Genomic DNA, 25,281 nt, shown 5'->3' on the forward strand with positions numbered 1-25,281 from the left:
GGTGCCAGTTGTGGGGTGGATGATCCAGATAGAGGCTCATTCTTGCCACGTAAACCCTTGTGTAGTCGCACTTTAGGAGCCGGCAGTCCCTTCAGGAAATGTTCATCATCTGCCTCTGTGCCACTATCGCTAGATGGAGTGGCCTCTTTTGAGAAGGAGGGGGGCGCAAGAAGCTGATTATGAAGGTCCTGGGACTTTGCGCGATAGACAAGCTGATCGGCCGGATGAAGGAGCTCAAAGTTCTGGCGATGGTAGGGATGAGGCGAGCGGGAGAGGAGTCTCAAGCTATCGATTTCGTCTGTCGCATCATCGCCTGCAATAGGCGCTGTTGGCTTGAGGTTTTCCGACATGACGAGATGTTGGAATTGGGAGCTTTAGAACCGGGAAGACACTGCATCGAGACGGACACTTTCGAGGCCAGATGTAAGAGGCAGGACATCTGACGATGCTGCTGCAAAGGGTCATGAAAATAGACAGAGTGAAGTTACCGAGACCCACATAGTCAATGGGTATCTTTTCAGGATCGTGTTGTTGACATTGTGTGGTGGCAGGTGAAAGCTCCCGGCATTCACATGCTTCGTTCGATGTCAGCTGCCGCGTGGTCGCATTTCAAGCTCCAGTGGTGCCAGTCCCTGCTGTAGAACCACAATTTCCAGGTGTGGCTGGAGCTCATCACGTGAAGCACATGAAGCACATGAAGCACAAGGTGCCTTCCCTTTCTCCCTTCTCTCTAAAGACAAAGGAATCCATAGGGCTCTTGTGTAAATTCACAATGCCCTTAATCTATAGGAAGAATCTGTGGATGATTTCTGCCATGAGCAGGGTCGTTGTGCTCATTCATTCTTCAGACCAACGTTTTCAGCGGTATGGACCTCTCTAGACTACCTAGGTATCACTTGCTGTTCCTCACCAGTAATTGAAGAGCAGCCTTCAAAGTGCTTTTCAAGACCTTGGACCACGCCTCGAAAGCTGGGAAGTTGCGGGCTTAGATATTCACACATTGATCTAAGGGAGTAATAATCTATGATGGACCTGGAAGTCGGAACTATTTCTCCCCGGATCTGACTGTTCACTTGCACACGGATTGGCCTTCCAGCTGCCCCGGATTGAAGTGGCGGGTCCAAAAATAGAACACTGCTCATCGCGCCAAATTCGAGGACAAATAAACGGTCGACGATTCCACCTTGTGCATCTTTCCTGCATTCAGGCTCTCGAAGCAGTTTTTTCTTACACAGTCTTCGTCGCCTCGATCGCACTTAGAGGAGCCTCCGCAAAACTCCAGCGAGCGAACACGCATAATCGGCATTAGGACGCATCTCACGCCTCCTTATGGGGCACACAGGCCACAGTGGGCCAATACGAGCAACCTGTGACGTTGACAACCCAATTGACTTGGCAAACAAGAGCCAAAGTTTGAAGATGGACCTGATTGCGCTCTGTGGCCATGGTCGATGACTGGGCATTCTGCCCTTGTTGTCATATCATCACATTCAGGCCGGACCTACGAGCGGTACAGGTTGTTTCAGCGGAAGCACGGTCGCCAGACTGAGGCACTTCAAGGAATTTTAGGAGTGCTCGCTCCTGCTCGATGGCTTACCAGGCTGAAGTAGCTGAAATCAAGGTCCAGCTCAGCTACGATACTTGGCCAGACCCAGCCTAATTGCCAATGCCCGGCATCCTAGCAGCCGGCACTTGAACAATTGCGGGCCACTAGAGAGCCGATGACGTGCGATGTGAAGATGATTCGGAACTCGGATAGCATCGATTTCACCCTCGAGATTGAGCCAGACGGCCAATCGCCAGGAGCAGAGCAATCCGCTTCGGGATAACGTTATCATGATGATGGAAGGTTGACCAAGGACGATTGAGACTGGCCGACTTTCCGGGTTACAGAACGAGACAAGATGATAGATATAGCGCGAGTGCCCGCCAACACCCATGCGCAAATCACCTAAGGTGGCATTAGTTAGCTGGTACAGTTTCGGCGGTGGCTTCACCTCAGCTTCTGTTGCATGTGCAGCATGTGTGCAGCATAATTTGTCCGCTTCTTCGTGTTGCTCGACTAAGGCAAGGCGGCGGCGGCATGGATTCTCCTCGGTCTCTTGATCCCCAGTGCTCGTAGGCATTAGTTCCAGCACTCGGCGTCTTACCGTGCTCTGCCGGCGCTGCAGTGACTCCTGTTTCTCCCGTGTGTTCCATACTCTACATACAAGCTAAGCTGTGCGAGCTAAGGTGGACTCCTCCCGCAATACGAGGCACAACACTTTTTTTCTGCCGGCCCCTCCCCATCACGGCTGCCCGCCACCTACTTATCGACACCGTCGATTCTGATGTGGATGCGAGTGGTCTCTGGCTTCGTAAGCTTGTGCGGCTGCGGCCGAAGAACGAACAGCGGCCAGTGTGTCAGAATTGCACTTGCGACGACAAGATAGAAAGCCCATTGGTGTAATACGTAGCAATCGTGCACTGTTGCGTCGTTGCGACTGGAATACGAGCAAATCATGATATCAGCGTCCCAGACTTTTGGCAATCCGATCTTCAAGAAGGAGGAGAGGCTCCTCTTCCTCACAAGCCTCTGGCAGCTGGGATGGCACGCACTGGCGGATCACTCGTGCAACAGACCGAACAAACCTATCTGGCACACCCCTGTAAAGTACCTGGAGGGGCAGAGGGGGCAAAAGCTCGTCTTTGCCAGGTTGTCAGCCCAGTTTGCCCAGCCATTTCTCTCCAGACCCTGGTCGGATCTCTCGTCTGCAGCATCATGATCCCTGGCCATAGCTTCGAAGCGATGCAGCAAGACTCCACCTCGTCTTCTCCCAGCATTGGCTCCCGCCATTCGCCTTCGGACAAGCCCAGAGCTTTATATGCACGGCGATCCCCTCCCAGACACTTCACTCCAACTTGAAGCCCAACCACAGCGCGCCGATAGTTTGTCGTTGCCACCTGCAGACCACCATCAGCCGCGAAAATAGCCATTGGCAGTTGGTAGCGTCGAAATTCCCCGAAACAGTTCCTTCTTTGCGGCGGACCGACGAAACAGCACGAGGCGGTGGCTTGGAGGTTGTTCGAAGAGCAGCAGGAAGGGTCCAAAAGCAAGCCATCTGCAACTACATTCATCTCAGTCAGCTTGTATCAGGACGAGCCAACGCCCTCTCCTAGCTGTGAGCTCGTGTACCGGTCCCAGCTTTCACTCGCTCAGCTTAGGACTGGCCCAACCTGCACCATCTGACGCCGCCGTTCGTTCTTCCGCTGTACGGTGACCACGTACTCCCGGAATTCGACTGTCGTCTCCGCGCCATTCAAGCATCCTTAGTTCCACGATGCACGTTGAGGCGGCACTAGACTGATCGACACACCTTCTCTGTAGCCTCTTGGGCCTGGGTTCTGCCGTTGAGCGGTCCCACCTGTTGGCACTCCCTCCCACCACTGAGTTGCGACTTGGCTTCGGTGAAATAGGCCTTGCTGCCCTCCATTTAGGAGACATGACTCCTATCCCAAATCAAAATGCTGGGGCTCTCGAAGCCGGGTACCCAAGCGCTTCCCAGGAGAAGGCGTCACTCCAAGAAGACACGGACTATCGAGCGGATGACCATCAACAGCTTCTGAGGCCAGTGGATCAGACCAATATGGGGTCGATTCGCAAGATGTTGCTGGCCATGTTAGTTTGCCTTTTGGTGAGCTTCGGCCTAACAACAGCCATGATGCCTGTACATCAACGCGGAGAGCCTTGCCATAAGAACAATGGAGAGACTCAAGCACCCGAGGCTGTAGGTGACCAGTCCCGTTTCACCTCACTTCTCGGTGCCGCCTCCGCCGATTCTCTCCATGAGATTCTCCAGAAATATTTCCCAAATCGGTACAGGCATGGGGTGTGGTCATCGGAGCATCAAGCCATGGAGGCCGTTCATCGAGACGATGCTGCTTTGGCGACGTCGATGGTGCAACTAGCGAAGCGTCAGGATTCGGGCAACAATGCCACCTCCACAACGGAGCCGCCTCCACCTCAGGACAGCACAACCACTCCACCACCAGTCACGGAGACCACGCTTGTGACCGTTACGGAGACTGGTGGAGCGGTCACCACCAGCACCATAGTGACGGTGACTACACCTCCGCCCGTGGACACAACATCTTCACAACCGCCCCCTCCGCCGGACAGTACAAGCAGCTCAGATCTGCCGCCAACAACATCCTCTGAGTCCGAATCCCCGGCGCCAACGTCAACATCTACCTCCACTACTCCGTCTTCTACCGACACTTCTCCTGGTACGTTGACTTCTCCAGGTCCCGCCACGACCTCTTCTTTGACCCCTGCTCCATCTTCTACTCTTTCTTCTAAGGGGGCGACGTCCTCTAGTCGCTCCTCATCCTCGTCATCTCGACGCGGTATGTGGGCACTCCTCGGTCTGCTTTCTTAAATGATTTCTTAAGATGCCTTGACTGGCTGCGTTGGGCGGTGCTGTATTTGCGAGCCGAAGAGCTAACATCTCCTTCAGATACCTCGACAACCTCGACAACGAAGTCTTCAACAACCGAGACGTCGTCTCAGTCTTTGCAGATGATAACGTCAACCTTCACATCAACACTCTCGGGTGGCGAGGTCTCCATCGTCACTCGAACATCTTTTGTAGGCGGTAATCCCGCGCAATCGGATGCTGCGACCTCGACAAGACCAAGCGGCAGCCTTCAAACCAATGCAGCGGACTCTCGACCGAATAGAGTCGTCGAAGCTGTGGTGGGCGCGATTATTGGAGGCGCGATGCTGTTGTAAGAGTGCAGTGCGCCCGCACTTGGACAGCAACGCCATAAGCTATTCAATATGGCATTTTCTCAAATTTCGCTGCACATTGTACCTGGCCGGTTCCTTCTCACATTCCTTTGCATAGCGGCGTGTCTGGGTGGGGCGTTTGTTTTACCTTTCAGGAACCGGCATGTGAATACATTGCAAACACGACCGGACATGATCCATGAGCATCAATTTCCCCTCCTTTCGACTAATTATCGCATGGGTTTTGTTTCGGGAAATAAGGATAGACGCGAATAACAAAAGTCTCACGAATTTCTCGAGAATGGGGACGAACCACCAAGTAGGACGGGACACAGGGGCTAGCTCAGCTAGGTCCAGGAAGAGGAAAGAGGCATCATGATAATTGTCTCAAGTAATAGATTAGTAGCTGTAATGAAATCAGCAATAAGAATTAGGAATAGATGGTTGGATTTGCCACCACTCTTCAGTCCAAACTTCGCTTCATTCATTCGGCCAAGGATAGTTCGATGTTCACGAATTGCTCCACGTCTACGCTAGTATCTCGTGCACTATCTTTCGAGACGGCTCGTCTAAACGAGGAAAGGGACCCTTCGAGGCCTGCGGGCCACGCGCAGATCGTAATTCCAAACCGGGCACAAGATCTGACCTCACTGTGGCGTAGATGGTGCTTTGTCGTATTTTGTCTACAAAAATAAAAACAATCCTGGGTATACCAATAGCCAAACAAAACAATATACCGGAACCGGAACCCATGACGCCTCTTCCTCATGCAGGTGACCCTGTGGCTGGCCGTCTAGCCCGGTCCAATCTTCGGCATGTCATGATGCTCGCTTAGCTTGGAGAGGTAGGTATTCAACTCCTCAACCCGCTCCTTGTGCGTCTTCAGCAGCTCCGGTCTGGAGTTGGCAGACTCGGATAGTTCCAGAAGCTGTTGTTTGTTTGGGTCAGCATCGAAACACCACGAGGTGGTGGTGGGGGGCAGGGCCGAAACCCATTCAAGGGGGGATGTTCTTCGAAAACGCACCTTCTTACGACGAGCTTCCTCGAAGCGTCGCTCTGCCTCCGTCTTTCTATGCTGCGGGACACTATCCTCCTCCTCTTCAGGCTCTTCGCTAGGCTTCGCCCTCGTGGCTTCATCATCCTCTGCTTCCTCAGACTTGCGCTTCTTCACGACCTCGAGGTCTTTCGAGGATTCGCCAGTAGATAGGTTCTTTTCGAGGTCGCTACCCTTATCCTTCTTCTTCTTGTGCTTCTTCACCTTGCCGCCTTTGAGGCGCAAGGCGCCAACCGAGGCGTACTCGTCCGATGGCATTCTTGCTGTCCTGCGAGCAAGGGGGAAAAGAGGGCAATGGAGGTACGCGAGGCGCGAGAAAACGTTGAACGCAGTCCAATCAGATGGCTTGAAAATGGCCAGACTGACGCTTGCGGACGGCTTATGTAATGAGTGCACGGTCCTTCACATGCTTTCCTTGATAGCACCTATTCTCTGGGAGTTGCCAACAAAGAAAGGGATTCTTTCCCAGTGTGTCTTCTAGTCTATTCAACGTGCCAGTATCAATCAAGCTTACATGGCAAGTCCGTGGTGCAGCTCCGCCATTGAGTTGCTCAACGTGCAAAGCATGGATTAAAGCCGAAAACATCCACAAGGCTAGCATAGCTTTTCGGGCGACGAAAGCCGGTAAATGACACTGGATCAGAACCGAGACATGCCTAGAGGAGCTTCGAGTGGTGTTGGACTAGAGATGTAATCTCCTCTGGTGTCACTAAGACGTCGGTGGCGAGCCCAAAGGCATGGCTCGAGTCCCCCGTTCACGGCCACCTATGCGGCTGGAATGCAACCCAAGTACGAGTGCCCACATCGTGTTATTGTTGACATCCGGGACCCCTCCCCCGGAGCCTTGGAGGCTCCTCTCGACACGAGACTCATGATTGTCCGTCGATTGTCCGTCGCTTCGGCAGTTGGTAGGCGAGCCCACTACATACACCAATGCATCGGGAGCACCCGTATAGCCCTGCAACTCTGTATAAGCTTCCTCTTAGACTGAGGCCCAGAAGCATGTGGGGATGTGAAGGTTAATGTGACGACCAACTTGACGTGGGGACAGATGACATTTGTTTACTACACTAAAGCAGCATCATTTCGTATATATCTAGCGAGTTTGTAAACAAGACGCATCCAGACAACTTTTCATCGAGGCTATATGTTTCGAAGATATCCGGAACGGCTATAGTGAAAGGCGGGAAGTCGGGTAGCCGCAGGACATTTACCGTTGTTGGTATTGACGGAGTAAATGAAGAGAACGCCACCACATCAGCCGCTAATTCGAGGCCAATCTGGCCTATCCCAGCATAGGGACTTTTCTATGGCAATTGCGCTTGTTCATTGCCATCAAAACACTGATAGTAATAATCTGTTGATCGTGCCCAGGCCAGAGATCGTGAGGGTTAGGGTTATAGTAGACCTTGAGGCTGTAAGAGGCCTAGCGGCACAGCGCAGTTTTTGTGGGCCGTCGCCTGCCATATTTCTATGCCCCGAGTTTGGAAAATTCTGTCTTTCTCCCTTTCCTCTCCTTAGATCAAAAAGTATACACAGAGTTGCCACGACCGTCACTTCGCACACCTACAGTGGCGCGTTGCCTGTTTTTCAAATGAAGAACTACTCTGGAGATCGAAATCCTCGATTAAGGAAGTCTCTCGCTTTATGCGCCGTGGGTGAGAGATGCCAATGACGGGAGACAGCTCCAAATGTCTTTCTTCGCCGAGTGTGTCTGACCGGCCGTCTGTTTCGGTCGACGCCCGCAACGAACGCCAGCAATTTTAGAAAATGTGCCTCCTGCTCCGAAAGCAAAAGCTCTGTGATCCTGCTCAGTGATTGGACCATTCTTTACTGGCAAATCAGTTGCACGCCGTCTGGACGTTGCCGGTAGCGTCGGGTACCTGGCAGACAAAATGTGTGTCAAGCAGCCACAGTACTCCTCCAAGCGAACATGTTCATGTGCCCTGCATACTGGCCAACTACGATGATCATCTGCACTAGCAGAAAGTGCCGACCGGGAAGCACTGTACTCTCTGCCCTGTGGGTTCGAGTGGACCTCTGTCGCGTTCGACATGTGCGCACAAAGCACCTGGGGCACCGTGAAGCTCGAAGGTCTCCCGCAAAGTTGCGATGGGGATGAGGAGTCGGGTCCACCGCCTGCCGCGTTGTCTCAGATGAGTCGCGATGCACTGCTGAAGGTTCACCCAAACTTCCTGGAATGCACCTCCGGTGCAACTCTGTTGTGATCTCTGCCGTCTCTGTTAGCGTCGCTACTCAGTGAGCAACCGGATCATGGAATGCATCTTCATGTCCTGCCATTCTTGTGGTCGCGAGGCTGTCGAGAAGACGGGACGTCGTCTAGGTAAACTCTATCCGGGGCTGATTGACGCGATGGAAGTTATCCTTTCCGTTTGCATTATAAGACGGCTTCCTCTAGCTGTTCTGTTTCCGGCACTCGTCTCTCCTCAGCATCCTCCACTCTTTTATTAATACTGACTTCAGTCACTCGTTCCTGAGTCTTATAATATCGTCGCTCGTTTAGACGCACCACCAGTCGCTCTTTAGCCCCCAGTTTCTGTATCCATCGCAAATCATTCGCTTTTTTTGCAACCAAAATCAACCGACAAGATGAGGTTAGTTGACGATGATGATTCTCACTGCTATCGTTGCTGTTGGCTCTTACTAAATCTTTCATCAGTCTGGGACAGTTGACATCCTCGGAGTTCCTCTCCTGCACTCCGTATCCCGAGACGGTCACTCGCACTGCCACGACGACGGAGACTTTCACCACCACCTACTGCGTCACCTACCCGGCTGCGTGCCCGACCAGCGAGTGGCTCGCGACCTACACGGTCGTTGAGGTGTGCACCGGCAACCCGGCTACCTGGGTTACACCAGGTGTTCCCCCCAACTTCGCCGTCACCACCGTCACCTGCGATGTTTGCGAGCACCAGACGCAAACCATCACAGCCCCGGTTGTCCCGGCTGCGGCTACGGGCACTGTCACTGTCAACGGCAACGGCGTCACAATCACTCCTGCGGCAACAACCGGCGTTGTGGTTGCAACCAGCCCGCCAGGCGGTGGTGTCGTCACTGCTGGCGCCCCGTCGCTGAAGAGGAGCTTGGGTCTGATGGCGGGAGTTGCTCTCGCCCTCGGCCAGTTCATGCTGTAATGTGGAGGCTCTGCATGGGGAATGTTCATTTCACGCTACGGAGAATTAACTAGTCGGTCTGGGGGTTTATGCTTAATCTTACATTCGGGTTCTAATAATTCACGGACAATCTTACGAGTCATGTCATTTTAGGACGGCGAGAAGGTTTGGCTAAGCAACAGAGTCAATAGACTTTGATTTTGGTTCATAATGGTTCATAAGTTAAGGTTTGCGTTATACTGGGAGTTAACTGTTTACTACCGTGCCTCAAGTTTCTAAAAATAATGGAGGAGCACCCTGTTCAACCGTAACCTGTCCTGGCCTTTGCTGATTTGAGTTGAAGCTATCATTGCTCCCGTCTGCCCCCCGGTGAATCCATTTGCCCCTTCGGCCCATAGCTCCCATGCTGTGAAAGCCTACTCCATCTGCCCGTCGGGCTTCTTGCTGCGATGCTGGTCACGTACGAATTCCTCTATCTGTAGGTCGTGGTCGGGCCGCTCAGGTGGGCCTGGAATGCTGGTCTGGGGTGCAGTAGTCGACTCTTCCTGCGTGTCCTCCTTGCCCAGCATCTTGCCCAGCGCGGGGACATACTGAGACACTTACGTGCCAACCACCGTTAGAGCGCGCGTGCATGCGAATTATGTGGCACGACCGTTTGCCATGTCCCGTACTCACCTGTTTCTATGGCTGCGTTCGTATATGATCCGCTGCCACTGTCATCACCACTGGTATTCTCGTTGTGTTGCCCACGTGCCTTGATCGCAACTTCGTCCAGTTTGCCCTTGTAGTCTGTGTTGATCTTCTCTATGTCATTGCTGCTGTCTTTGCTGTCTAGATTCGGCTTGTCATTGGCCTTCTTCTCATGATGATGCTTGATCGGATGAGGTAGGTGAGGCATCTTGGTCAGCAAGCAGCGGCAATTTGGGATGTCTATGAAGTCAAGCTAGTAGGAGAAGCCGTAATTGATTGCATTTAAGAACGAAAGCCACAGGGACATCGTTTTTGGGGAGCTAGCATTGGCCTTCTGGAAGAGTTGTGGCTTGGAGGTTGTAGGTCTCTTAAAGTGGTCCAGGCTCGCTGCTTCCCTCTGACGTCAATCTGGGGCAGCATATCCTGGTCCAGTGGCCCTATAACTAACACGCGTCACCGTGCACTTGGCGAGCTGAGAGGTGCTTGGCTTACGGTCGCAGGGCCCAATGAATGCGCCGTCGCAGTGGCCCGCAACTGAAGCAGCACTCTCTCTCATCGGCGATCGCGCGCTTATTCGGCATCAAAAGAGCCTCCCCTGGCTAGTCAACTAAATGGATATTCGAAATGCCATGTCGGACAGGCGACTTCAGCGCTGTGCCGGATTAGCAGCGCTGGAATGGGCCGGCAGTGCTTCTTCGTGTCAATTGCTGGCGCCGGCACTCGGCACACGATCCCTGTCGCCGCGATAACTTTAAAAGGTGGCTCTTATCGCTCACTGCTGCGCCTGCCCCTCGCCTGCTTTCGGCAGGCGGTCAGGCAGCTTTTTTCCTTGCGTCCCCTTTTCTGCCCCAACCTTACGTTCCATCTTGTCGCGCCATTTATCGGAATCTGTCTGCATCATTGCGCATTTCCATTCCAACTCGTTCTTCACTTTGCGTCTTCCTTAGGTGATAAGCGCGTGTGTTCAACGCATAGTCGTCCCCGCCCCGCTGAGCTCGCGATGGCGCCGATCCCAATCACCATCATCACGGGGTTCCTTGGCTCTGGGAAAACCACGCTCATTCTGAACCTCCTACCACAGCTGCGCCAAGCCAATCCGGCTTACAAGCTCGCGCTGCTGAAGAATGAGTTCGGCGACCTGGCCGTCGACTCGCAGCTCGCCTCGTCCAGCGCCATCTCCGGCGTTCAGGAGATGCTCAATGGCTGCATCTGCTGTAACTTGGTCGGCCAGCTCAGCCAGGCGTTGAAGGAGCTGCAGGCGCAGGTCCGCCCGGACAGGATTATAATAGAGACTTCTGGCTCGGCCTTCCCTGCCACCCTCGCGCTCGAGGTGAACCGCCTTGCTCGCGAGACCGGTGACTACACGCTGGACGGCGTAGTCAGCGTGATCGATGTCGAGAACTGGAAGGGCTACGAGGACACTAGCTACACGGCCAAGATCCAGGCACGGTACACCGATCTCATCGTCTTCAACAAGTGGGAGGCCTGCGACGAGCGGCGCTTTGACGAGTGTCTGGACCGCGTGGGCGATCTTGAGATTGAGACAGCCTGGGTCAAGAGCCGCAAGGGGTGGGTGTCTATGGATGTCGTCTTCGGTATTGACGGCGGCCTTGCGCAAGAGCTGACGGACGAGCCTGCGAGCCACAAGCATGACCATTCACATGACCACGAGCATAGCCATGATCACCAGTCCGAAGTCGAGGTATTGTCCATTGTCCTCGATGGTCCGAAGGGGTTAGGGGTCAATGCCGACAGTCTTCAGAAGCTTCTCAAGACAGCTTCGAAAGAGGAAGTATACAGGATCAAGGCAATTCTGACTGCCTCATCAACTGTCCGGAATTCGGACGAGGACGAGAACAACCCGACCCCGCCACATCCACAGAATAGATATATTCTGAACTGGGCTTTTGGTCGCTGGACTTTTACACCTGTATCCGGAGATGTTGGAGAGCACGAATCAAGTGATCAGAAAACATTACGCATGACAATGATCTTAGCACGATACGAGAGCACGAAATGGAAGAAGAGATTAGAGGAAGGCGGTCTATTAGAACTAGACGGCGACGATAAAGGCAGCTTGTCTGTCACGAAGATATCATGATGCATTACAGATCGGGATTGCAATAGAACGAACCTGACATGGGTATAGATGGAAATATTAATGAACTTTGTACATAGATGTACGCTGCCTTGCAATACCGCGCGACGTGGGCATGTTCGACATCCCTGACATGTCTCACATCAATCATATCTGAGATCGCGTCAAGGGCGAGTCGACATACTCGCCGTAGATCTTGTCAAACGGATCATAAAACTTGCTGTCTCTGATGGTGTCTGGATGATGAAACAGACTGGGGTTCAGAATTGGTGAAACTGGTGCATTCTTGTCAGATTGCGTGGAGCCGTCACTTCGCAGCTCGCGGAAGTAGATATCGTCCATGAGCTGATCGTATGGATCTTCATTATTCTCAAGAGCCTCCCAATCCGGTGGAATCACCTGAGGAGTCGATGACCTCACATGACCGACGCGAATAATACGGCTCATGTCCCCGTCGAGGTCGGCTGGACTTTGTCTGCGCATTCGTCTCTCAAGCAGAGTCGAAGCAGATGTATGTCGAGAGGTTGGCGCCTCCGTGGTTGTCCGTGGGACCAATGGAACAGAGACTTTGCGAGGGGCAGCGTCCAGCGCGATAATCCTCATCTGGTGCGCGACGTGACCGGCACTTGGAGTTGGCGAGATGGTGGCCGACCTGTACGTTTCTGTATTGTCCGAAAGCAGAGACGGAGTCGGAGATATGGTGGCTGTTCTATAGAGCGGCAGGTCCAGTCGCTCCGCGGAATGCTCACGCGCCCGCGCGAGTTCGTCTTCCCGTGTCCTTATCTGCAACGCCAGGTCGGCGCTGATACGCGCATCAACCTCGGGTCGAAATACATCCTTTGGTACCATGAAGTCTTGGACGCACTGAGGACACAAACCGCCCGGCCCAGGAATGCCCAAGTTGCCGCAGAGGCGACAGTTTGTCCGCTTGCTTATATAGACAGCCGCACCTCCCATCGCCTTATGCTCCTTCTCGAACTCCCGATCTGCCCTCCGTCGAATCGACTCGGTGCCCGGGGGATACTCAGGATCGTCGCTGTCGGTGTCTTCGCCGTCATTGGCCGCCAAGCTCCCGAGGCTCGTCTTCTTACTAGGTGCACCAGGCCACAGCGTCACATGCTTGTCATGCCGAGAAGGCGGCGGTGGTTGGCGATAGACTGCACGCGGACTACTAGGTCTCTGTCGTTGCACGACAGCTTCGTCCGTCAGGGGCCAGGAAGGGTTGCTTCGGTTCGTCAGCCGTTGCGGCGGCTTCGGCGCACTTCGAGGCTGCTCGTACCTGCTGCTCAGTTGCATTTCCGGCGTTTGGCTATACGGGACAAGTTGTGTATTCGTCTCGCTCCTGGCGTCGTACGGACTTCTGGGAGAAAAGCCTCGGTGCTGCGCTTCTTTGTCTCGTAGTGCCATGATGAATTTGACGCACTCGTCGTCTTCTGGTATCTCGGGGCTGCCTACAGGCGTGGCCCGAAACCTGTCGGGAGTATGTACGATCTGGAACTCGGCTTCGGGGCGCTGGCCTCGTGGTGAGGATTTGCTGTTTCTGTCCCTGTTCGGAAGCACCAGAGTCGTCAGGTCGGAGAGCTTTTGTGTCAGTGTTGGTCTGGCACGACGATTCTTGCTATCGTTGAATGGCTGTCTATTTGTCGACATAGTCGGTATGTTGATGTGTGATGGATTTATTGCGAAGGTATTAGTAGATGAAGGGAAGTCCATCAAGAAAAAGGCACGTTTCGCAAGTTCTGGTCCATGTTTTGGAGGTCGAGCGAAATCAAACAAAGACGCCGTGACTCGAGACAAGTAAAAGGTGAATCATTGCTATTGCGTAACATTGGATGATACTGTCTACCTGTATCGGTTTGTTCATCCCTCGTAAGTGTCTAAAAGGACAAAGAAATCGAATGGCTGTTGTATGTCTATCGTCCCGAGGCCAGGCCTGCTTTCTTTGTTCTCCATCCTGCAAATAATAACAATGCACATTTGACGCCTGTTCGTTCCTCTGAGCCATTGTTTCAATTGACAATAGCCGATGCATGTTTCAACTTTCTCACAGGCTTACCGTGACGGTCATGTTATTGGACAAGACCAACAGTACTGGAGGGAGGTCATGAGTGAGGACCTCCACATCGGACAGATACCTCACGCTGGCTTCCTCGCTCTCGCATGTGCCCTCCTCGGGTATAGGCAGTGTCGTCAAGACCACTGCCGCATCACTGCTGTTCTGGCGCATGAGCTCGTTCAGTATCAGGTACTGCGCCCTGCTAGGTAGATCATTGAAAGAAAGGGGCAGCCCTTGACTGGAATAGCTGGAGCCACTTGCATTGTCTTCTGCAGTCTTGAAATTGTAGTTCATCAGTAATTCCGGGATGTTGATTTGAGCATCTGTCGGCTCATCCCGTCTTGAAGGAGACGTGGCCCGCTCGCTATACTCCGGCTCTGCGAATGACACGGTCGGTCCAGCTTCACCCTCGGATCTAATCTTGGTTTCGGGGATTGGCCTGCTGGAGAACCGAGCGGCTGAGTTGGTCCTGGACATAGCCGGCCGCTCACGCGGTGCTTCTGTCTCGGCAAACATGATGGTCGGGCCAGATCCTTCGGGACTGGTAGTGACCATTGTCTCTGGCAAGAGACTGCTGGAAAATTTCTTTGCATAACTTGACTGCCGCGAGAAGCCGGGTCGTTGCAGGTTTAACGACGACTGTGTTGCTGATTGTGATTCTGAATTTGCGTTGCGTTTCTGCGCCTTGCTGGGGGTTGTAGGCCGGGATAATGATTTGTCCAAAGACGTCCCTGATTTAGTATGGCCGGAACTTGGACCTATGTTATCATCATTGGAGTAGCTACCAGCTGGCAGGGTCTGGGATGACATGGTCCCGTAAGACTGATTCACAGCTTCTGTGGACTTTGATAATTGTTCCACTGAGATGTTTCTCCGAGCAGTCGGTCGCTTAATCACTGTATCTCCTTGACTTCGCCGCCGATCTGATAACAGCGGACGTCGAACAGGTTCAAAATCCTCAAGATCGCCTTCGCTGGCAGCACTCGCTACATCGTTGAAATCTGCATCTAAATCGCTTCTAGAGTCACCGCTCTCGTCTTCGCTTTCCAGGTTGAGATCTGTGGCTGAACTATCATCAAACACATTTGGTGGTAAGTTCTGTGTGTGGATGCCCATGTTGACGCCGAAGCGGGCGAGCGTTGATACGGTTGGCTTTTTTGGCAACTCTGGGAGGCGAACCATGCTAGGGCGCCGTCTCTCTCCATAGTCCTCAGGTCCATTATGTGGGTTGAAAATACCTGGCCGTCCTGCAGTTGATTCGACAATACTGGCTAGCGATGCCAGCTCCTGCGATCCCGTCATGGATCTGGGCCGGCCACGAAATTCCTGCAGTTGGTCCCACCAGTCCGCATCTTGAAGGCATTCATTGACTGCTTCTTCAACAGCCAAGTCGATGGTGCGCCCCTGGATGATAGTCTCGTACGTGGCCAATTGCCCGCTCGCTAACCAAAAGACAGCGACTTCAGCCTCAATCCTTAGTTTATCGAGTAAAGCCTTGACTCGAGCCCGCTCAGCGTCAACTTCACTTTCGTACTCAACAAAGACCAATATGCGAAGATTATAAACCCGCTTCCATGCTGGAACGGTATGCAAAATATAACCAAGTTGCAAGATTAGGGTATCTGTCAATAATTTAGGACGTGATATTCTGACAACATTTGAATAGGCTTACACGTATCGAAATTTGTTGTTAAGACACTCTTCCCCTCTGCCTGCAACTCTGCGGACATCTGAATAGGCCACAAGTCGATGTATTTCCTCGAATTACCGCCGTCCTTTCTAGGGGTCTCTAGCTTATCAAATCCCTTTCCGACGGCGACGTTGAGGCGAAACCTGAGTGTAAGGTCTTCTAGGATAGTGAGATAGCTTGTCACATCCGTCATGCCCTCCGTTCGGATAACATCCGTTGGGAGATGTCCCTCCATCAAGCGTGCAGATGTATCTCCTCGTCTCCGCGCTGGACGTTTCGACGCTTTGCTTTCGTGGTTCGATTTCCTGCGGGTAAGCTTGACGGGCGATGTCGGCACCCCAGGGGCTGCAATGTCTGGGCGGATTTGTCTGAGTTCGTCCATGTTATAAAATCCCAATACAACAATGTTGGGCCGCATTCCACCTAGTCCTGCCGACAAAATCAAGTTGCGAATACCCCATTTGATAGAAGGAGACATGGTCAATTGAACAAATGCCTTGATCCGAGAAAATTCGGAAATGTACTTCATCCACGCCGCCTGCTGCAATTTTGCCTCCTGAACCCCGGATGCAAAGTCGTTGGTGACAATGACATGTCCCAGGATATACAATGAACCTTTCTTCATGGAGTTGCAGAATTGAATGAGACGTGTTTGACGCCTGGGATCATTAACCAGGAGAATGATCTGGGGACGCCAGAATTTAATGTGCTCGGGCTTGAGTCGCAAAAGGTATTTGCGGACTTGGTGGTAGATAAGGTTCTGAGAAACATCTCCCCAGTGTTTTGGAGGACTGAGGTAATGAATGAGAAGAAATAGGAATATGAGCATGCAAATGGCGGTTGCTGCATAACTCTCATCAATGAAAAACATGGCTGCAGCAGACATGATGGCGCCAACGAAAGCAGACTGCCAGCTGAAGAACTTGAAACCCGGTCTAAAATTGGGGGCAGATCCGATTTTCAGTAAGAAACAGGCTAGATTCATAACGAAGAACGTCATCTGTCCGGAATTAGTGCTCGACGTGCTTTCAGCAGATATTGACAGTAAACTTGCCTGATAGCCCATAGAGATCAAGGTGGCGATCTGATTCAGGTTGGCAAACAGAGCCAACTGGGCAAGGATATAAGTCAAGAAGATGGCAAGGATTGGCTCATCAGCTTTCTTGGTACCCTGGGCAAAAACAGACAAGCCTGGGAACAGCTTATCCCTTGCCAATGCCTGCATCAACTTAGCAGCCCCAATGACCCCCATTAGCGCAGAGAAGAATGTGGTTGCGCATTCGCCAGCTAGAATTGTCGGCGCCCATAAGTTCGTGTCTTGGATGATGTTCCTGTTATGCAGCAAAGATGCATGCGTCGTTGTGGATGCCATAGAAAGAATCACTAGGAGGTACGCAACGAAGGTCGACAGCATGGCCCATAGAGTGCCTCTGGGGATGGATTTGCTAGGATCTTTGAGATCTCCAGACATCGAAGCACCAGCAAAAATACCTGAGGTTGCGGGAAACAGAATCCCAAATAGCTTTCGAAAAGTCTCTACGCCCTCGAACTCTCGCCCTGAACGGTGTGGCAGCAGGTTGGACCTCAGTGTTGCCATGCTGACACCGGTGAACTCGATTCCCAGGTGTGGATCTTCGAAAGGCTGCCGGAACAATGCGGAGAACGGGATGCTCAAGATAGCTGCAGTGAGGATTACGAGAAGGGCATTGCTCGCCTTTGCAAAGATGCTGCTCCCTGCTAGGCATAAGATGGTGCAGACGACAAGAGCAGATGTCTCAAAAAGGTAATTCCACCAGTACCCGATCGGCATCATAGCTCCAAAGTTCAGTTTCAAGCAGTCGATGAGACCAACAACGTTGAGTGCAGTGTTCAAGACCTGTGCCAGGTAGAAGAGGAGACCGATAGAGCCTCCGAATTCCGGACCTAGAGATCGAGAGATCAGGTAATAGGCACCACCCCCTTTTACCTCGCCATTGGAGGCGACAGCTGATAGAGAGAGCGTGGTCACAAAGTCAACGAGATAGGCGATGACGAGCAGTCCTGATAATAGTCAAATGTGAGGAATCCTGTTTCATGAATACAAATGAGGTGGATTTTCACCTACCTAGCATACCCAGTAGTCCGACTTGGGCTAGAATGAGGCCGAATCTGAGGAACATCAAAATGCTGAGGATATTCAGGCATACTGGGATATAGACACCAGATACGATCCCCAACTTGTTCTTTTTCAGATGTGACTCCATCTTGCCTGGACTGCTTGCCCGTGTCACCTAAATTCGGTTGGACACTCGTCTGCTATGCGAGTCCTCTGTTTGGGTCGCTATGTGCTTATACTCATCCACCGCAACGAGAGACCCCGTCCCCTTCTTGCATCCTTGGGTGGATCCTGCGAGCTTTTTCGGTGATTGTTTACTTTATGGAATAATGACAGATTAGAAAATGAACAGGACAGCTTGTCGGCCGTTCTAGACTTGGGGGCAGCACGGAAAAGCTGGTCTTGGTAGTCGAAGTGGTTTGCTGGACAGAAAGAAGATCCGTGATCGACAATCGATAAGCGACAAGCACGCAAATCCCCTAAGCTGGGAAGGAAGCCTATGGCGGCAGCTGCGGCTCCTGCTTTAGAATCTTGAACCCCCTCAAAACCACCCACTTCCAGGCTTAGAGCCCTCAAAGTGAAATGATCTACTCACTAAAAGCTTCTCTAATCTACAGAAACTTGATTACTCTAATGACAGTATTATCCCTATCGCAAATTGGCCAATTGGTACATCATGAAAACCCGTAGTGCGAAGTTGACTGCAAAAATGAGGCTGTCCACCGAGCAACGGTCCGGTCGCCGTTTCAGTGCACCGACGTCATTTGCTGCAATGCGGGGTGAGTGCCGAGAGTGCGTGCCCATGTGCATGGTCCGGCCACACTGGCCTGAGACGAGGCAAGGTCGGCGGACCGGCAATCCAGCAGGTGCGTTTTAAGACATCGGATTGCGTATAGCGTCTGGATGCCACTAGGACGTTTTGCATTCCTCACATCTCGCCAATACACAGCCGAGCAGAGAGATACTTTGAAGAGAGCGAAGAAGACGTGGACGACATACTACGTAAATGAGCCGAGTTACGTTAATCAATGGGAAACGGAACCATCGCATTCTGCACTGGAAGGTCGGTCATTGAGGCGACATCATCAGTCTATTCGAGGTATGCTCTGCTAATCTTGCGAACACTCTGTTGTGGGAACAATATTTGTCTAAACATACAGTATTCTTCACTTTTACTGAAGAGAAGAGCTAAATAGAAGGACATTGAGTAATTAATGGATAGTAGGCCACAACTTCCTAGGTAGGTACCTAGTGAAAGATACGAAACGGGGGGGTTTTGCAATTCGAGATAGCCACATTCGATCTTGAAAGTGTCTAACCAACGTATCATAAGCTATCGAGATCCAGTTACATGTACAGCAGGCGGAAGCGGGGTGACTAAGCTTACCTTCTACGATGCGTCTGATTAGGCTGGCTGGCTGGCTAGCTGGATGGACCGGTCACGGGCTGCCTAGCGTGGGAATTACAGGGTCTAAGCTTTCGGCCTTCCAGCACACGATAGGCGCTGTGAAGTGCCCAGGTGGGAAGATGCAGCCTGTGGGGCGGTGGCTGAAGAGAGTCCCCTGCCCTCTCGGTGCGGCACGTTTTTGTGTGTGTGCGCGACGGGGATGCTAGACTAACGTTAGCAGCTGGCTGTTTGTGGGCGAGGGTGTCACCTGCCTTCTGCGGCATCTATTTCCCTTGTGTGTGTTGTTATCACGAGTCACCGTCACCGAGCGCACTAATTCGAGTCATATTCTCAAGCAACTACCGGTACCTCCTCCAGGTAGCTGTCTCTCTCCTTTCATTTCCTTTAATTGCCTCTACGAAGCTGTTTCGCTCTTCAGCACCCTGCAAAGGTCATTCCCTATTGCTCTCTGCGGCGACGCTCGACCTCGGACTCTCCCGCCTCCTCACCACTTCGTGAAGGATCGAACGACCGCCAGAGCTTCGATAAGCCGCATTGTGTGTCAGCATCGACATGCAGTAGCCTCCTTACATCGAATACCCAATTGCCATCAAAGTTCGAACCTATCTCCGTCGTCACGCAGCTTCCCAGTCCTAAACACAGCTTCGATCGACCTGTGAGCCACGACGCCACGAGCTGGGTGACCTTGAGCTGCTCGTCGGAAGCTTGTAAGTCGAATAGCTACAGCAATGTCGAATTCTGAACGAGACTCGCCGGCTCAACGGCCACTCGAGATCCCAGTGTCTTCCTCGTTAGGCTCCTTTCGAAGCCGTTCCATCAGCGCTTCAGTGCCTCGAGCCGATGCCACCGCCCGCTTGGCCTCTCCGGTTCCGACGTACGGAACGCCGCCTGTTGCAAGAGCTGGAACTCCTAGGACCGGTGAAGATGAAGTTTCCGGCACCGTGACTCCTCTCCCTGGGGCCACTGGCTCGAACGTCCCAGGGCCAGGCATCTCGGCCCTAGCTGCAGCACTATCCAATTCAATCGGATCATCGCCTCCTCGATTTGGCACGCCCCCAGTGCGAGCAATGTCGCCGAGCGCGACCAGCGTTCCACTCGCTCAGTCTTCGACTCCGACTAACTACGGCTCCTTCGACACAAGGTCGCAGCGATTCCTACAACCTGGCGCCAATGGCGCTTTCGAAGATCCCGAAATAGTCAAGAGACATTTGGTGCAACCCTCTGATGCTATGTCTGACGATTCAGGTCGGAGGAGGGCAAGCGATTCAGGGAAAGGCAAGCAGCCGGATGTCGCCAGTGGCGGGCTAGATGACGAGGAATTCTCCAGTCTACGTCTACAGGGAGGAGATATCACCAGGCCAATTTACAAATGGGCTGAGGAGGCCACAAATAAGGTCAAGAGAAGCCAGAGCTTCAGTGACCCTCGCCCCGAACCCGAGACAGAAGTCCTGGACATCAACACAATCAAGGTCCCTGGTGGATTTCGGCGCAACTTCCTCCGACGGGCAGCGAGGAGCCCATCGGCTGATCCCGATTATGACGACTATGGCGAAAGCGGTAGGAGAGGTACACAACAGGTCGGAACGGTGTTCACCTCTAGCTTCCTCGAATTTCTTAGCATCTATGGACATTTCGCTGGAGAAGAATTGGAAGAGGATGACGAAGACCTCAAGCCTGGCGAATACTTTGGATCAAGCGACGAGTACGAGTACGAGAGTGTGGAAGGCTCAGAAGACGAGAGAGAACCAATGGAGGACAGTACTCTTCTCACGCCGTCGCGGAGACGGAGACGCAAGGTCCGTGGCGGCAGCGGGAAAGCCAGCCCGACCAGTGCTGCTCTCGTGCTACTCAAATCGTTCGTCGGTACCGGTGTTCTGTTCCTGCCGCGGGCGTACCTTAACGGTGGCATGGTATTCAGCAACCTCGTCCTCCTCTTCGTAGCGGCACTGAGCTATTACTGCTTCGTGCTGCTCGTGACCTCGCGTCTCAAAATTGACGGATCATTCGGAGACATTGGCGGCATATTGTACGGCAATTGGCTGAGGAAAACAATTCTGTTCTCTATCGTGATCAGTCAAATAGGATTCGTGGCGGCATATATCGTTTTCACTTCTGAAAATCTTCAGGCATTCATCCTCGCCGTTTCCGATTGCAAGACGGTCATTGAGATAAGATGGCTTATTCTCATGCAAATGATCATCTTTCTGCCCTTCTCCTTATTCAGGGACATCAACAAGCTCAGTTTCACAGCATTCATTGCCGATGTCTTCATCGTTGTCGGATTGGCATATCTCTTCTATTACGACATTCTGACACTGGATACGTATGGATTGGGTGATATTACACTTTTCAACAAGAGAGACTGGACATTGTTCATCGGAACAGCCATCTTCACGTTTGAGGGTATTGGGCTCATCATTCCTATTCAGGAATCGATGGCTGACCCGAGGAAGTTCCCGAAGGTGTTGTTCATTGTCATGATCATCATTACTACTCTATTCACGGTCATGGGTGCTGTATCATATGCCGCCTACGGGTCAAAGACGGAGACGGTTGTCCTCCTTAACTTGCCTCAGGACAGTAAGATGGTTAACACTGTCCAGTTCCTCTACTCTATCGCCATCATGCTCTCCACGCCGCTGCAGATCTTCCCAGCGATACGTATCATGGAGAATGGCTTATTCACTCGCAGTGGGAAGTACAACCCCTATATCAAGTGGCAGAAGAATGTGTTCCGTTTCGCTACGGTTGCCGTGTGCGCAATCATTGCATGGGGTGGCGCCGATGATCTTGACAAGTTCGTGGCTTTGGTTGGCAACTTTGCCTGTATCCCGCTTGTCTACATCTACCCAGTAAGTTCTGCTCCTTAATCCAATATCCATCGTCGATGCTAATGAACATGATAGCCTATGCTCCACTACAAGGCCGTGGCAAAGACGAGATTCTGGAAGATCTCCGACATCTGCCTCTGCATATTCGGATTCATCGCAATGGCGTACACAACAAGTCTAACAGTGATGAGCTGGGCCAGTGGCTCCACAGAGCCTCCGCTACCTGGATATTGTGACTCGAAGAAGCTGTAAGATATGAGGACGAGACTGCAGTCTAATCATAAGGCATTTTCTATGTTTTATATATGGGATATGGAAGCATCATTCACACTTCGAGAGATTGGATAGAGATATTTTGCATAAGAGGAGTGACTGAGCGTGGACGGACAGGATAGATAGATGTAGACAGTTGCGACAGAGGCTCAACGCCTCAAGTACCTTAGGCATAAATTGTGTACAGCATTTTACCTATTGTTGTCTTCAGGCAGTCTTTGTTGTGTCGCTGATAGTAGCTTAAGTGAAGTCCAATGCGGAAGAGCGCTAGAGGTCAATGTGGGGGCAGAATGATCGGACCAGACCCCGCTAAAGCCAGGTACGGCAGCAGTGAATGAGCCTCTTTGACCCCCGCCACCGTGGGTTCCTATCACTGGATCCGTTGTGCCTAAATATTTCGTAGACTTCAACCTTCGTTGATTCTCACATCTCGACAAGGAACGCAGATTTTCCGCAGCCTCATCGTCGATCCTGGATATTAGCTGTCGTTTACCGTCAGGCCCGTGCTGCAGATTTTGTATCCTGTTTTTGAGGGTGTTCCTTGTCTCTTCTTGGACAAAATGAACGCTCCCGACCGGTGAGTACGAGTTTCCCATTGTTTGCCGCAACCCTTGAACTTTGAAGCTATCGCCATCACCACATGGCTTCACACATATCGAGAGCACCATTCACTTCACCATTTGGTCTTTAGCAAACGGAAATGGGCAGATTCAGTCGTTCGAAAAGTCAACCTAGGTGGCTTAGTGGCCAAACGCTGGCTTGAGATCGAGTTGGTCTGGGAGCATGAGATATGCCCAAGTTTTCAAGAGAGTGGACAGCACCTTGACAGTCATCTGGATGGCTTGAAAGCAGAGGAGGAAGAGGTCACCGAGTCACGGATCGTGCCTACCTAAAGCTGTCAAGACTCGACTCACCGTTGGGACACCAGTCACTCTCAGGCTCTCCCAATATCCTCATCTCCCACCTGTACCTTCTCCATCTCCATCCCCTTCTCTTTTTTCCCATCCTCATCCACGTCCGCTTTACTACTCCCACCTTTCACTCCTTCCCGTTTCCTCTCCAAGTTCTACATATCATCACCAAAACACCCCTTGGACAATTTCCAAGATGTCTAACCAGAGACATTACAACGAGCGCGACCAGTTGAGCTTCATCTCGAAACAAGCCGTCTGTGATACGAAACTGACTTTCATTTAGCTTCGAGCTCTTCTTGCTCTCCGATGGCGAGAAGAAGATCACCGAGGAGCCGTTCTCCGGTGAGTACACATAGGACCTCTTTAAAACTCCGGTCAAAACATCCTCGCTAACGCACGGGTAGGCATGTCCAACTGCTCCGACTTCACCTTGAAGAAGGAGGACCACACCCTCGGCAACCTCCTCTCCGAGCACCTGAAGCAGCACCCTCATGTCCTGATGGCCGGATACAAGAGTACGTGACCATCGCTTTGCTGTTGCCTAGCGGGGTTTACTTGAATACTATACTAATTTACAAATCTAAAAGTCGCTCACCCTAATGTGCCTGAGCTGTTCATCCGCGTCCAGACCGACGGCGCCATCGCCCCCAAGGAGGCGCTGATCGAGGTCTGCAAGCAGCTGGTTGCCGCGTACGGCCAGCTCGGCCGCGAGTTCACTCGCGAGTACGAGCTGCGTCGCATGGTCGCCGCCGGCGAGCAGAACAATGGTCACCCCAACGGCCAGTGAGCTGTATTTACGATGCTGGATCCGATATACCCCCAGGGGATGTGTGCAGGAATGGTTTCGGCGTTACGGTTTGCTGGGGTCACCAAAAACCATGGATTGGCTTGCTTTTTACATTGAGGGAGGATGAGATGGCGTTCGGTCATCGTTTGAGGTGTGGACTAGACGATATGCACTCATGGCCATTGAGTTTTGCTAGACTAGGTCTATAAACTGATCTCACTCCATTTTCCCTTCCGTACCAAGCAGTTTTGGGCTGTTATCTGTGATACTAAGCCATTCAAGTTCCGTATGGTAGGGCCTTTCCAAGGGTATCATTCCTTTAAGCTGGGAGGGTGCTTTATGTGCAACCATCTCCGACTAGCCAATGTATCATCCCGCATAGAGATTCATAAGCCGATCTAAATCCACTTCCAACTACAATGCGAGTCATCATGATTGAGCCACTGGTCCTTCACCTCCGGGGATCAGCTAGTAGAGCCGGTCAGCATACTACTCCATAGGCTTCTGAGGGGTGTCATACCATGCAGATGTTGTTGCCGTTCAGAAGAATCTTGGCGAGCTTGGTGTGGTTCCCTGAGTAATCACTGTAACATGATTAGATTTGATTGCACTCCAGATACGGAGAAACGAGGTGAGCATACAATTCTGTGACGTCTTCGAGGACCATGTCTGCGAGCAATGTTAGCCTCATGAGACATTTCCGCTTTATCAAGGTGAATGAAGCATTACTTACTGACGTAGTCATCGAAGCCAAGAAGAGTACCGCTGAATTCTGCTCATTATCAGTCATTGCAACTCCTGAGTGGCCCAAGGCGTGAGATTCTGTACCCTTGTCGCCCTTCATGATGACCCATATCCTGGAGCCGACGCACTTGTCGATGAGCTCTGTGCCTTGCGTTAGTCCTCAGAGCTGCATGACTGACCCATTGAACTTACCCAACGGCAGCAGTTGAGACGCCATGATTGAAGATTATCCGCGGACCAGGTTGTGCGGCGTAGAAGTATGCCCTGAAAGATGTCGCTGGTTGAGGTTCAGTGCTTTGAATCGCCAAGAGAGGGCCTCGGACTAGTTCTGATTTGCTGGGTGTGGCTTGATCTCCAGAAGAGCAGGTGTGGCTTGCGCTGCCGAATGGGCGAGCGATCTCAGGTGACTTCGCGTTAGCGCATCATTGACCAACCACTACAGGTACACTGTCGCCTACCTACCGCGGCGCTGTACACTCACTCGCTCAGGGAACCCCAACCTCTATGCGACCACCATCACGACCACCCCGGCGCGTCTGCCTGTTGTTAGCCGCCTGCGTTGCCTACTGATGGAATATGTCCTTGGGGCAGCATGGCGCATTTGCCTGGAATAAGCAATGTCTTTCCCGGATGCCAATGAGCGTGATTCACCGCTGGGCATCCCCGCGTTATATATCAGGGTGTTCACGCCTCTCTCGTCGGCGGCGGTATTTGTACGATCTGCCCCCCCCCCCCCCCC

General features: G+C 52.3%; 7 protein-coding genes across 7 annotated transcripts; 3 read left to right on the forward strand and 4 right to left on the reverse strand.

The window, feature by feature from the left end:
• Positions 1-5,561: 5,561 nt before the first annotated feature.
• On the reverse strand, positions 5,562-6,080 carry UCRPA7_6942 (putative duf1754-domain-containing protein; the record flags this gene model as incomplete). Its single annotated transcript, XM_007919477.1, has 2 exons — positions 5,562-5,696; positions 5,793-6,080. The coding sequence occupies 2 exons, from the start codon at positions 6,078-6,080 to the stop codon at positions 5,562-5,564; spliced, it is 423 nt and encodes a 140-aa protein (XP_007917668.1).
• Positions 6,081-8,432: 2,352 nt separating this feature from the next.
• UCRPA7_6943 (hypothetical protein) lies at positions 8,433-8,977 on the forward strand (the record flags this gene model as incomplete). Its single annotated transcript, XM_007919478.1, has 2 exons — positions 8,433-8,437; positions 8,503-8,977. 2 exons carry the CDS (start codon positions 8,433-8,435, stop codon positions 8,975-8,977), a joined length of 480 nt encoding a protein of 159 aa, XP_007917669.1.
• A 395-nt stretch (positions 8,978-9,372) lies between these two features.
• UCRPA7_6944 (hypothetical protein) lies at positions 9,373-9,854 on the reverse strand (the record flags this gene model as incomplete). Its single annotated transcript, XM_007919479.1, has 2 exons — positions 9,373-9,554; positions 9,632-9,854. 2 exons carry the CDS (start codon positions 9,852-9,854, stop codon positions 9,373-9,375), a joined length of 405 nt encoding a protein of 134 aa, XP_007917670.1.
• A 792-nt stretch (positions 9,855-10,646) lies between these two features.
• UCRPA7_6945 (hypothetical protein) lies at positions 10,647-11,747 on the forward strand (the record flags this gene model as incomplete). Its single annotated transcript, XM_007919480.1, has 1 exon — positions 10,647-11,747. One exon carries the CDS (start codon positions 10,647-10,649, stop codon positions 11,745-11,747), a length of 1,101 nt encoding a protein of 366 aa, XP_007917671.1.
• Positions 11,748-13,788: 2,041 nt separating this feature from the next.
• On the reverse strand, positions 13,789-14,355 carry UCRPA7_6946 (putative solute carrier family 12 member 3 protein; the record flags this gene model as incomplete). Its single annotated transcript, XM_007919481.1, has 1 exon — positions 13,789-14,355. The coding sequence occupies one exon, from the start codon at positions 14,353-14,355 to the stop codon at positions 13,789-13,791; it is 567 nt and encodes a 188-aa protein (XP_007917672.1).
• A 5,705-nt stretch (positions 14,356-20,060) lies between these two features.
• Positions 20,061-23,798, forward strand: UCRPA7_6947 (putative vacuolar amino acid transporter 3 protein; the record flags this gene model as incomplete). The annotated part of the gene is made up of 6 exons (XM_007919482.1): positions 20,061-21,845; positions 21,900-22,072; positions 22,597-22,674; positions 23,295-23,353; positions 23,416-23,526; positions 23,599-23,798. The coding sequence occupies 6 exons, from the start codon at positions 20,061-20,063 to the stop codon at positions 23,796-23,798; spliced, it is 2,406 nt and encodes an 801-aa protein (XP_007917673.1).
• Positions 23,799-24,227: 429 nt separating this feature from the next.
• On the reverse strand, positions 24,228-24,759 carry UCRPA7_6948 (putative small nuclear ribonucleo protein; the record flags this gene model as incomplete). The annotated part of the gene is made up of 6 exons (XM_007919483.1): positions 24,228-24,266; positions 24,319-24,382; positions 24,440-24,467; positions 24,532-24,570; positions 24,627-24,683; positions 24,735-24,759. The coding sequence occupies 6 exons, from the start codon at positions 24,757-24,759 to the stop codon at positions 24,228-24,230; spliced, it is 252 nt and encodes an 83-aa protein (XP_007917674.1).
• Positions 24,760-25,281: the final 522 nt, after the last annotated feature.

This window comes from Phaeoacremonium minimum (genome assembly GCF_000392275.1).
Source record: "Phaeoacremonium minimum UCRPA7 unplaced genomic scaffold PA7_03_scaffold_496, whole genome shotgun sequence".
In the NCBI taxonomy this organism is placed as follows: domain Eukaryota; kingdom Fungi; phylum Ascomycota; class Sordariomycetes; order Togniniales; family Togniniaceae; genus Phaeoacremonium; species Phaeoacremonium minimum.